Genomic DNA, 13,506 nt, shown 5'->3' on the forward strand with positions numbered 1-13,506 from the left:
CATGAAGAAAAGGACCACAGAGTGCAAGAGTCAAATCTGCCCATGAGAGCACGATGCCAGCAGGCCACATACTCCCTCTGTTCAAATCAGCTGGGTGGCCAATCCCATGAAATAGAAGGACCAACATTAAATATTAATATTTGGGTGTTAATCCCTGGCACGCATCGCTGGGAGAAGTTCACAGTAGCCTACAGGAACTGGAGCAGGGCTGACAAGTGCTACTTGTGGGATGACAGATAGCAATGGCACATAATTTTGTTTTTATACAAGGTTGAGCTTCTGTGCTCATCACTTGAAATCTGCCTTTTTTACATTACTGAGAATAACATCTGTAATAATTTGGGAGACTAAGGTCTTTAGATGCATATATAATGAGGAAAAGATATATACTTTTATCTGTATACATCACTCTATCTCTATATAAATATATATACATTTTTCCTATATGTGCCAGATAAACTTAAAATCCAACATTTCCTTATGTTCACATTTATTTCTAAAATTTAGATATCCAATCGTGCAAATGTAATGGGTTAAAACAAATTTTATATCTAATTACATAGAGGGAGAGAGTGATTTTTTTTATCCTCATTAATAAGGCCTTGCCACATGAGAAGGAATCCTCTATAAGACAGAAAATGTTCACAATAACTCTACTACCATGAAATGTACAGATTATGTTAGGTTCTACTAAGATTACCACTTAAATTATGTCCCTAGGGAATACACCACGATGACGTACAAAGACACACATCTCCCCAGGAGTCTGGTGATAATATACGCACATCGCTCTGCAGCTCGTAGGCCTTCTTAGCCTGGATCACATCATTCTGATCTGGCAAACATGTCCACTGGTGCAGATAATTGCGATAATCAATATCGCTGACCAGGACCTGGCATTTCTTGGCCTGCACAATTGACATCATGTCCAACGGTGTATTGTGAATTCCTTTACACTTCTCATAAGCTTTCTTGTATTCTCTGTCACTCTGGATCTTGGCAGCATGTATAGACCATACCAATTTGGGGTCATCTTGTAGGGTGCGGAAACCCACGTGGTGGCCCAGTTGCTTACGGTAACCTTCCTTGTATTTGTACTAAAGTTGTGAAAAATCAGATAAAAAGATACATGAAAATAATGTAGTAAGAGAACTTTTCATTAAATGTTTTCAGAATATTTTCCTTGCCTTAATAGAAGTTTGGCTCAACATCGGCAGTCATTACATATTTCAGTTAACTTTAAGGAAAATAGGGCTATTTTAGGTAGTTTGATAGAGAACATGAGTAAACCAGGAGGGAAATAGTATGGTGAATAAGAGTAATTACAAAAAATTATAGCTGACATTTACTGAACAATTACTATATGCCAGACACTATTATGAATGCTTCAAATGTATTGATTCATGTGAAATTACTAAATTTTTTAGTTAAAAATAGTTTAGTAGCAACTACAATCTCATTTAATCTTCGCAACATCTTTGTGAAGTACATACTATTATTATCACATATTTCGGATGCAGTAAATAAGACACAGTGGGTGTAATCATGGTCTCCAAGGTTGCCTGGAAAGTCAGATGGTCCCCCAAGAGTACTAACAATACTCAGATAGGAAAAAGTCACTTGTATGGTTTTGGAGACAGATAAAAAAGGTGTCTATTTCACAGAAATGGAAAGCAAGGTCATTGGTTTTAATTAGATGATAACAAAAGGCCTGGGGATAAGAGTTTCCACCTCGTCCATGCCTGTCCTAAGTATCTTAGGACTAGAGCAAGATAGTGTCTGTTTCTTTTCCATATTTGGATAACATAGAAAAGTTAGGACAAAAGGGAGGGACAGAGAACGGGGAATAAGGCAGATACTACAGATTGGCTATTGTTTTCAGAGATAAAAATGAGAAGTAAGAGGGAAGAAAAAGGTGGATACAGGAGATAAAAAATAGAGAAGAACCCAGAGAAAGGGAACAGGGTTGCTTCAAGATTTGGAGCCGGGGTGAGAGGTAGGCAGCTAAGTAGGATAATTATTTTGATTAAGGTTTTAAATTACTATTAAATGAACTTCAAAAGGTTACTGATATATATATATATATATATATATATATATATATACATATATATATATATATATATATATATCTTACACATAAAATGTGATTTCAGTCTTAAGTCTCATATGAAACTTTCAACTGTGATCTGTATTTATGGAGAATGTCATAAATATTTAGGGAATAAAATGACACTGGTCAACAATCAAATATATTGATTCCTGAATTTTTCCCAAGAATTCTGTGTAGATACTTCATGGTTTTTTTTTTTTTACTTCTACTTAGAAACAACTTAGAAATTATTTATACATATACCTTATCTATGCTAACCTTAATGTGCTTCATTCCGTTTTAATGTTTTCAAATAAAGTCTTCAGTGCAAAACAAAATGAAATTGTTTACATAATTTTTTTTTAAACCCAATTTAAAAAAAATACTCTCCCTGTTTGTTGTAAAAAGAGAAAAGCCACAAGGAAAAAGAGTCTGTACCTCACTGGCGATGTCTCTGGAGACTTTGGCTTGTTTGATTTCAATGGCATCCGCTCTGAAGTCATAGCCTTTCTGCTTGGTCTCATTCCAGTGTTTCTGGTAAAGGTTCTATTGAGGGAAAACATAGGTTTGTTTACAAAAACTGAAAATAAGTCAATATACTCAAAGTACTCAAAATATGACTTTTATGACATAAAGTAAATGAAGACAACATAAGGAGGAACAGTCATTTCTGAGTTCTTCTGATTGCTGGCTATTTCCTTTATGAAATGCAGGACACTTCTGACTTAAATTTTAAAGCTAAACATCTAGGTCTACTAAATGTTTGGATATTTGTCTTCATCACAATATGGCACACATCTGGAAATACCCCACCACACAATACATGGAAACTAAGAATCAACTGTGAAGCTAGAAAACCTTCATCAAGGTATCATGAAAGGTCCGGTATGTTGTTGTTTTTTTTTCCCCTAATGCTGCCTTTTGACTTTTCAGAGGTCCCTACTAAAGAGATGTGACGTAGATATTTATATTTATCTTATTCTTTGGATAGGATTAAAACTTGTCCTTTTGCTTTTGTAATGGCTTTGAAATGTTAAACAAGAAAGTTCTGGATCAATCAAAAACCTAGAAAGATAAAAGAGACTGTTACCTCATACTCCCTCAAGTAAGAGAAATTTAACTAAGGATTTTATTATTCTCAATTAATATATGATAAAACTGAGCTGCGGACATTGGATATAGAACGATGCTTTGAAGATTGAAAGGAGGACACCCTCAGGATTCAGATATTCCCAACTTTTTGTAGTCTGAGACCCAGCCACAGATCTAAACTAACGTTTAAAAGAGAGAATTTCCATTCATATTGCATTGGGAATGGAAGCTAAAGAGAAACTGTCTAGCACTGAAAGCTGTACATATCTCTAAGATAGGTAATTTATCCATAATACCACACCCCACGAGCTGACATATATTGTCCTATAAAGACATTTACACTTCATATTTATGCCACTTACATTGCTGATTTGCTGGGCATTTATATGGGCCTGCAGCATGACTGGTGTGTCAGATGGAATGGTGATGTTCGTTTTATCTTTATTCCACGCATCTTGATACAGTTTCTGTGGAGAGAAGGGAAATATTACTTTAATAGTGGATATCTGAAACATTAAGCCTTAGAAACTAACCTGGAAAAATTCTTTTACTGTTTGTAATGGTTCATTTTATGTGTTAACTCGGCTAGGCCACGGTACCCAGATATGTGGTCAGACATCATTACAGATGTCTCTGTGAAGATAGTTTCTAGATGAGATTAACATTGTTATCAGTAGACTTTGGTAAAGCAGAGTATCCTCTATAATGTGGCTGGGCCTTGTCCAATGAGCTGAAGGCCTTAACAGAAAAAAAAAAAAAAACTGACCTCCACAGAGCAAGAAGGAACTTTGTCAGCAGACTGTCTTTGCACTTGAACTGTGACTCTTCTCTAGGTCTCCAGCCTATCCTGCAGACTGTAGACTTGCCAGCCTCCATAATCATATGGCCCAATTCCATAAAATAAATCTCTTTGTGTGTGTGTGTATACACACGTGCAGTCTACAGATCTATCTACATCTCTCTCATATACATACGTATGCACACACATATACATGTAGTACACACACATTTAGATACCTACATCTCTATCTATATATATCTATATCGCCTATTGGCTCTGTTTTTCTGGAGAACCGTGACCAATACAACGTTATACCATTTAAAATGCAGCATTACGCTACAGGTTTTAGCATTTAATAGGAGTTAAATATTTGTTCTACTTTGCATGGGCCTTTACGAAACTAGCCAACAGATTCTAAGAGTTGCTCCCATCACTCTAAGTCTTCCAAGACAAACAGTCCACATGCTCAGTTTGGGTGGCATCATCTGAGAATGGAGCCCTGCAAAAGGCATGCTTGGTAATAGGGTAGTTCTCACCTCACTTATTTGCAGAGAATTGGTTTTTGCCAGGATAACATCTGGAGTGTCAACAATGGAAGTGAACTTTAAGGCTTCTGGCCGCGTTCTATAAAGTCTTTCATTCACCAGGCCTTGAGCATTCTTCACCCTGTTCATTTCTACAGAGTCTTCTGGCATCCAGCCAATGCCACGCAGCCACTCCAGGTCCGCCTTATACACACTCTACAAAGACGTGAGACAGAAATTATGTCCCATGGTTAGACACACCCACTCATAATTGAAAAGCAAAGTACATGGGAGTGAGGGGTTGATAAGCACAGCAGATGGGGGTTCCAAAAAAGTAGGAGCTGAGATTTTATAGGACTCAGGGGTTTTAATATCAATGACAGAGTCATTTGTAAAAGCATAATTACATATACCAGCTGTGAAGAGTGATAAAAATCATAATGATGCTGAATTTCATGATAATTATTTGATATTTCCAAAAAATTATAGAACTGAAAACATTTTCAAAGGAAATTTTGTCGAATCTCATTCCATTTTAATCCCACAATAACTGACTGAAGTGTCCGCTAGTGTACTGGATATAGTACAATAGTGGCAGTTACTTTAAAAATACTCAGATAATTTATGTTTCTCTGCAATATATTTTCACCGCCAGAAAGCACAGATGACATGAAGAAAACATTCTGGAATCTAGGCCAGGGAATAAAAGACAAGGCCTAAGTCGGATTCTTCATCTATGTTCTTTGGTTCCTAGGACATAACTCCTGACTGTGGATTATGTATTAAACAATGTGAGTGGGGGCCTCCTGGGGGCGTATAGTGCACAATCCACGAGTCAATCCACAGAGGGGTCCATATGGTACTTCCTGGACAATTAATAAATATGTCCTCTCATTCCACCTTTCCCAAAGTTTGTGTTACGTACATCGCTCTGCAGTTCATAGGCCTTCTTCGCTTGGATAATGTCGTTTTGATCAGGTAAGCATGTCCAGTGATGCAGGTAATTGCGATAATCAATGTCACTGACCAAAGTCTGACATTGCTTGGCCGCCACAATGCCTAACATGTCCACTGGGCTGCTGAATTTGGTCTTCCACTTCTGGAATTCCTTCTTGTACTCCCTTTCACTTTGAATCTTCCCTGCATGTATGGCACACATAATCTTGGGGTCATCTTCAACGCTCCGGGCTCCAATGTGGTGGCCTTTCTGTTTCTCGTATGCTTCTTTGTATTTGTACTAAAATAGGAGAAATATAGGTTTAGAAACTCAGTTTTAAGACCATACACATGCTGACAACTACAGAAAATGTGAACATCCGCAAGCAAATGGGTAAGACTTTCATATGGCAAACATTTTGGCATCTCTGAGTAATTTTAAACTCTTTTACACTATCGTAAACATAACTGTAGTACATTCATACATCTTCATGGTTAGCCCTTCTAGCTACAATTCCAAACTGTGCTATTCTTCTCTGTGACAACAACGGGACAAAGTCTCAGAAAATAGGAAACAGGAGTGGGGGATACATGTGGAAACAATTGTGAAATGTGGCCCACCAGCCTCACAGTGGCCATTCAGCAATGTGACACCGAAGGGGGGTGGAGGGAGGGCACTTACATCACTGGCGATGTCCCTTGAGGCCTTGGCACTTTTGATGGGAATAGCATCAGCCCTCAGATCATAGTCCTTCATCTTTGATTCATCCCATCCCTTGGTGTAAAGTTTCTACATGAAGGATAATACACAACAGAAAAATAAAAGTGTTTTGGAAAAGCTAATAGGCCAATTCCAGACAGGAAAGTGTAAGGTGGAAAAAATATTTTAATGAATCCTAGAAAGGCTTAAGAGACAATGAGGAAACCCCTTACTTGGCTGATATTGGCAGAATTGCTCTTGGCCAGTAGGATTTCTGGGGTGTCTGGCATCACGTGGATGGAGGCTTTGTCAGCATTCCAAGCTTCTGTGTATAAATGCTATGGGGGAAGCAAAGTAAAACCCTTTATGAAAGCCCACACATTACAGTTATTTTCAAATTTAACACATTTTACTGTAAAAAAGCCTTTTAAAGGCTATTTAGAGGTGAAGGAAGCAAAAGGGTACTGGGGAGAGTGAAACATGACAATATTTAAATATTTAAGCTGCCATATGATAACTTCACAGCTAATATGAAGTGATACAATGGTCTCATTTATTAATTCTTTTCTTCCAGTGAATCTCAAGCTTACTCATAGGACCTCCAAGGATGTAACCTGGCTATAGAATTATGATATAGTAGAAATGCCTAGATTTCAGAATTAATCCCAAATTCTAACCCAATTCCACTATGCCCAAGCTGTGTAATCTTGAGAAAGGTACATAATGCCTTATATTCTTCATTTCTAAGAGGGGGATAATCATATTTTTGCTGAGTGCTTTTGAAGATTAACCATAACATGTAAAATGCCTGAGTCTCTCAGCAGAATTTATGGTGTTTCCTATTCTTATTAGCACTGTGGTTGCTGTGATAGGTATGGTATAAAATAGAATTTCTAGAGAGTTTTAAAACTTCAAGCTTTGGAGTTTGCTGAGAATTGATTTCCTATTCTGCACTGAGCACCCAATCTCACTACCTGAATGTTTGGCAGACGTCCAGGCAGGTGTGGAAGAAGTCAGGTAAGTTCAATTCAATCTAAAATATGTATACTATGGACCTATCCGTTGGATGAAGAATGAGCCCAGTATCAATAAACAGAATTCTAGAACTCCAGAAAAAAGAAGTGATTATCTATCTTGTGTAATGATACTGAAAGCAACGGTAACAGTTCACTTCCCGGAGTAGATTTCCACAACCGAATACGGAAGAGCACACCAAGCAACTGATTTGAGTTGCTCACTGGCATTGCTATACACACTGTTTCCCAGACTTCAGAACAAAATGCTAGGTGGCTATATATTCCCTCAGGATGCATAAAGGGAACTCAATGGTTTGAGTCTGCTCTGCCTAGGAGAATGGACAGGGAGAAGCAATAATTGATGGATGTCTCCATGTCACTGCCCAGAAGAATATGTGCATTACTCCAGAGAAATTATCCCAGGCTATGCCTCCTCGTGCACACAGAGAATTAGGGGATACAGGGTTGAGAAGCACATGCAGGCCCAACTAGAAGTCAAATAGATACTCTGTTGAAGACCTGCGTGAAAATCAGGCCCGTTACATCTCCTTTCTCTGGAAACCTCAGAGGGCATCTCTCACATGGACTTGGGAGGTGACTCAGGAATTGGAAACCATTGGATACGCACCTTGCTCATCGTCAGGGCGTTATTCTTGGCCAGGACAATCTCTGGGGTGTCTGTAATGCATGTGAATTTGAGCTGGTCTGCGGGCTGGCGGTACTTCCTTTCACTGAGGATTTCTCCAGCTCTCTTCACCTTCTCGACCTCTACAGAGCCAATGGGCACCCACCCAATGCCTCTCAGCCACTCGAGATCAGCTTTGTAAATAGCCTGAAAATGAAATAATGTCAAATATTACCTTGACAGCCTGGTGTCTGATCTTGATTCAGCATAGAGAGACGACGTATAATTCTGAGTCTTGTGTGAATTTCCAGGAACACCCACAGAACTGGCTTACTTTGGGGCAGAGTGGCTAGCCAAACACTTTGTCCCTGAAAGTAGCCAATGTTTTCTGGTTCAAAGACTCATAAAATCTGTGCTCACTTTGGCAGCACGTAAACTAAAGACTCGTAAAATCTAGTAATATGCAATTTCACTGATGCAAACCCATTTTAGGAAATTAGTGACTGTCCCCAGGTAGAAAGTATTTATTCTCTGATTTGATTGCCTGTTGCTCCTTGTGTGGGAAGAATACTCTCAGAATACAGCTTGTTCCTATCCCATGGGGTACTGGTCTTCACAACTAGCCACATATCATAAAGATGAACACTACTAGCTGACCACATGTGGAATTAACGTGCTATCTGGGGACAAAAAAGGGGCATCTTTTTTCATGTGACTCTATATGTATGCTCCTAAACCAAAGATTACATGTATTTTTACTCTTATCTATCTTATCCTCAATCCCCTTCCTTATGTTATAATTTAAGTAAAAAAAGATATTTATCTCTTCTTCATTTTCCTTTTCTGAATTTAAATAATTGGCTAAAGGAGAACTTTTCTCATAAATAAAGGTAACAGTTCTTTTTGTTTCTATGGCTTTTTGGGAAAACTCTTTCTTAAATGCCACTATGATTATCATTCCTTCAAAAGCAACTGCTTGTCAGGGCCTGATCAAAAAAAACAAGGAGCTACTATACCAATGAGGTAGCATTTGAGTCCCAAGGACAATCTGCTGGCTGACAACAGAAGTACCTCACCTATTTCTAGAGAGCTACTATTTTCAGCTTCTTAGAAAAATTTTTCCAATATGTACAGTTCGTTCTTAAACTTCCTGGCACAGTAACAGATATTTCTTTTAAGCAGTCAGAAAAATGATAATGCGATAATGCAATCAATTCATTTGGAAAATTAGGTTGTGTTAAACCAGCAATTCTGAACCTGGCATCAATGAACTTGAATGGAAAAACATAAAATGTTTATTAACCTCTCATTGAAATATAGCGTTTCTTTCAGTTATAAGTATAGGCCACAGGTCATAGTAGCATTAGCACCGTATGAGACATTGTCAGCAAGAAAAATCACAAATATTTTCATATCCTATTACAGTTGCTGCAGTCATCCTAAAATATTTATGCTCATTACCTCTTTGAAATTAAACTAGTTATCACGCCCAATGCTAGATCTTTTATTTAATGTGTTAAAAAACTATGCATATTACTATGTCAGATTCAGTTTAATATTTTCATAACCATATTTTGATGTGATCAATTTCTCCTGAAACCTATATACTGCATTTTATGCATTTCATGACATTGTCTTGAGAAGCTGCCTCTAGGTTCACAGGACTGCCAAAAGATTCCATGGCACAAAAAAGTTAGAACCCCTTTAAAAAATCTTTTAAACATATGCTGATGTGGTCAGCACCAAGGAGGTAATCTGTCACATGGACCCTCTCTATCCCCAAAGGAAAAAGGTAATTCACCTAATAAGACCTCCTTCAACTCCCCCTAAGGGAAGGTGACCCTGTCTGAAATAATCCTTTCTTTTGCTGATAACTTCTTTGTCCTATGGTCCCTCCTCTAAAACCTTCCATGTTTTACAACTCTTTGGAGTTACCCTCTACTTGCTGGACGGATTGCTGCCCCATTCATGAACTGCTTAATAGAGCCACTTAAATCTTCAAATGAACATAATAGAAATAAACACATGCTGATGAATATTAGACCCACTCACGTCACTCTGGAGGTCATAGGCCTTCCGGGCCTGAATGACATCATTCTGGTCAGGCAGACACATCCATTCATGTAGGGGGTGTTTGTAGTCTATGTCACTGACTAAGGTCTGGGACTTCTTGGCCAGCACCAACCCCAGCATGTCCACTGGGCTGCTGAACTTGGTCTTCCACTTCTCAAAGTCCTTCTTGTACTCCCTGTCACTCTGGATCTTGGCCGCATGGATCGACCATACTATCTTGGGGTCATCCTCCACCTTCCGGGCCCCAATGTGGTGGCCGAGCTGTTTGCGGTACCCTTCCTTGTACTTGTACTGAAAAAAGAAAAGGGTTATGAGTCTTATGATAAGAACATCTCATTTATATAACATTTTACAATTTCATACACACATTATTTCTTTGGATTTTTCCTTTCTTAGTGTGAAGGAGAAAGGTTAATATTATCAACTCTATTTTCTAAAGTAGAAACCTAAAGCCTATAGGGGTCTTAGGTGATTTGTTCAAGATGACATCACAAGTAGGTGAGAGCTACTAGTTCCTAATATTTTTCCCTTCTATCAAACTGCACTATGTACTTTACATTTAATTGCTTAACAAGGAAAGATAAAACATTGTGTGCAATCTAAAAGAACATCTACTTAAAGATGTGGCTATTTTTTTCTAAAAATGTGTTGTTAAGAATATTTTAGAATATATCTCTTTTAATTAGAATTTTTACTGAATGCCCTGATTGAGAGAATGGGCTACATTTAGAGAGTTTCACCAGAAAATATCTTATTAGCCTGTTATGTTATTGATCTTTCACCATGAGAGACTCATGCCTTGGGTTAATATTCTATACTTTCAAAATTCAAGAATAACACATTATGGTCCATTTTACCATGAGATGATAAAAGCCCATAGTGCGGGCTTTTCTAGAAAACGTTTTGATGGTAGAAGGAATGAAGCATAAGTCGAAGGCACGGGGTCCCTCCAGAAGAAGGAAAGCCTGGATTTGGGTTCTAAGGAGCCCTGGTACAAAACGAGGGCACTAGACACCCTCAAGAGAGGTTTCTCATGAGAAGGGAAGGGCTACGGAGAAGAGACAGGTAGGTGCTGGGAAAAAGCATCGCTCACTTCTCAATTTGTCCTTACGACCAGTTAGGGGCTTGGTGGAAGAACCACACTAAAAGTCACAAAGAATGAAACAAAACTCTAAAATGCATCCATCGTCTAGTCTCCCTTCAATGCCAGGATAAATGGATAGAAGGAGTAGGAAAGAACTCCCATTTGTATTGGCTGACTTACACGTGCTTTCAATGTTTCTACAAACATCTGCTCAACTTCTGAGGCACAAAAATATGAACCCATTTTTTAGTGTCTATAAAACATGCATTTTTAAAGACTATACCTCTATCCCTGATTAACAGGTATAATGGACACAGTATCTTGTGGTTTTCTCTGTTTTTCATTTGCAACTTTGTACATGGGGGAATCACTACATGAAATTGAGACTTGTAGAGACAACCAAAATTCTGCCAAGAAAAATGACAAAAGCTGCCATTTGGGAACATCTTTGAGTAAGAAATGCCTCTTCCAAAAACACCAACTTACATCACTAGCAATCTCTCTTGAAGCCTTGGCTGCCTGGATTGGGATGGCGTCCAAACGCAAGTCACAGCCTTCCTTCCTGGACTCTTCCAAAGCAAGTTTATAGAGTTTCTGTAGAAAAGAGAGTCATTAATCATTACTCCTTTCATAAAAAAATAAAGCTGTTTATTATTAAATTTTCCCTGTCCTCATTTAAACTATCGAAAGAAATCCACAAAATCAAGTATGAGGGTGGGTTTCTACAAAACTGCTTCATAGGTGCATAAGGACTCTGAGGCACATGTTCTAAACTTTGGGATTTTACTGATTGCTAAATTTCAAAAAAAAAATGGTGGGGAGATCAGTATGTGGTTGCCAAAATTTTGTTTTGCCAAATAAGCACATATAAAAAAATAACTACTTACTTTCACCATCATAATATAAAAGTAAGGCTATCTTAATACTACAGAAGGAAAAAGAATAAGGACATTATTTTCAAATTGAATATATTTGGATTTAAGGAAAACCCAATATATTGTGTTTATATTTTCATTTTGCTATGGACTCTCATCACAGACCATGATTAGTCTGTATGGTAGGCTTTCAGGATGATTGCCCTGATGAAAATACTGGTCCTGAAAGAGATGCCTAGAAAAATGCTTGCAAAGAGCATTAAATGGTAACCAGAACATTACTGAAGCACCAAAAGAACACACGGCATGATAACCCACTGGGTTCCAGTACAGCACCCTGCCTGCTAAATAATTGTTTAATCAAGTAATGACGTGATACCCACACTGACCGGTAGGGAAACGCAGTAGGAATGTCATTCCCATTGAAGTCTTTCTCCATAAGCGTTCCATTCTCTGATTCCCTGTTGCTAAAAGGCTGGTCTATACTGTGGATCTATCACACAGCCCAAAATGGAATCAAGAGAGAACTCTTTTCTGCTCATGTTAGTTTGGAGTATGTATAACAAATTAGTTGAAACATTTCACCAAGGAAATAGTTACAACAGCTCATTTTTTTTTTGCCTTACTGTTCATTATATGACCAATAGTGTACTCACATCACTGTAGTTTATGCGATTGAGTTTGGCAAGCATGATTTCTGGTGTGTCCGGCATGACGTGGATCGTTTTCTTATCATTGTCCCAGGCTTCAGTATATAAGCGCTGGTGGGGGGGGAAAGTGAGAAAAATTGTTTGGGCATTCACAGGCATTTTTCTTTTTGATTATGTGCCGATCACTTCTCCTCTAAACAAAGCAGAAGTAAAATGACTAAAGTTGCATAAATTCCTACTTTTCATGTAGATAAATTACTATTTCCAAGAGTATTTAGCTTACCAGTTTACTATTTCATTGACCCAGTTGTTACCGTTCCTTGTTAAAATTCTTTAACAATCTGAAAAGTATAATTGGGTTGCAGTAAACTCTGCAATTATGAAATAATTATAGCACATAGTATTTTTAATAGTTTAATATCTTGAAGTATTATTAAGTAACTACGGTATTATAATGGAAAAATCATTTTAAAAGGTATCCTAAATCCTAAAAGAATTATAGGAACGCTGTAACATGTCAGATTTTTTACATTTTCCTATGGTGAATTCCTCGATCTAACAGTAAGGGGTAAAAACTCACCTTACTCATGTTCATAGCATTGCTCTTTGCCAACACCTGCTCCGGAGTGTCAGTGATGCTGGTAAATTTCAGTGTCTCTGGACGCTGACGGTAGATATTTTCACTCAGTATCTCCATGGCCCTCTTGGCTTTAACAACTTCCACGGAATCAATCGGAACCCAGCCAATGCCTCTCAACCATTCAAGGTCTGACTTATATAAATTCTGCAAATCAATGGATAGGAATCATATTTCCTACTTCAAGTTTCAGATTCATAGTCACAAAATGGCTAGAGAAGTACAAAAGTACGGATGGACAGATAAAGCTCCCAGCCTAGCTCATCACTCATTCATGAGCATTACTGAATCCTGAGAATAATTTTTTTCCCTGAGCATTTTTTGGTATAGAGGATTGTACCAAGAATGATGAAAGAATTTTTGTAAAAACAAGAAGACACCTCCTCTTGAGGGTGTTACAGGATTTTTACACAAAAGCAGG

The 13,506-nt window shown here is 37.9% G+C and overlaps 1 protein-coding gene across 50 annotated transcripts in view; it reads right to left on the reverse strand.

Moving 5' to 3' along the window:
* The window catches only part of NEB (nebulin), a 232,153-nt gene that overhangs the window by 86,546 nt on the left and 132,101 nt on the right, over window positions 1–13,506 (reverse strand). For all 50 annotated transcript variants that reach the window (XM_057317597.1, XM_057317600.1, XM_057317623.1 and 47 more), the window contains 12 exons: window positions 13,029–13,232; window positions 12,455–12,559; window positions 11,410–11,517; window positions 9,819–10,130; window positions 7,770–7,973; window positions 6,359–6,463; window positions 6,108–6,215; window positions 5,415–5,726; window positions 4,502–4,705; window positions 3,547–3,651; window positions 2,531–2,638; window positions 786–1,097 (listed from right to left, as the gene is read on the reverse strand). In XM_057317597.1, coding sequence (XP_057173580.1) covers window positions 786–1,097; window positions 2,531–2,638; window positions 3,547–3,651; window positions 4,502–4,705; window positions 5,415–5,726; window positions 6,108–6,215; window positions 6,359–6,463; window positions 7,770–7,973; window positions 9,819–10,130; window positions 11,410–11,517; window positions 12,455–12,559; window positions 13,029–13,232 — 2,187 coding nt within the window. The remainder of the gene's footprint in view (window positions 1–785; window positions 1,098–2,530; window positions 2,639–3,546; window positions 3,652–4,501; window positions 4,706–5,414; window positions 5,727–6,107; window positions 6,216–6,358; window positions 6,464–7,769; window positions 7,974–9,818; window positions 10,131–11,409; window positions 11,518–12,454; window positions 12,560–13,028; window positions 13,233–13,506) is intronic.

Source organism: Ursus arctos, unplaced genomic scaffold (assembly GCF_023065955.2).
Source record: "Ursus arctos isolate Adak ecotype North America unplaced genomic scaffold, UrsArc2.0 scaffold_1, whole genome shotgun sequence".
NCBI classification, from domain to species: Eukaryota; Metazoa; Chordata; class Mammalia; order Carnivora; family Ursidae; genus Ursus; species Ursus arctos.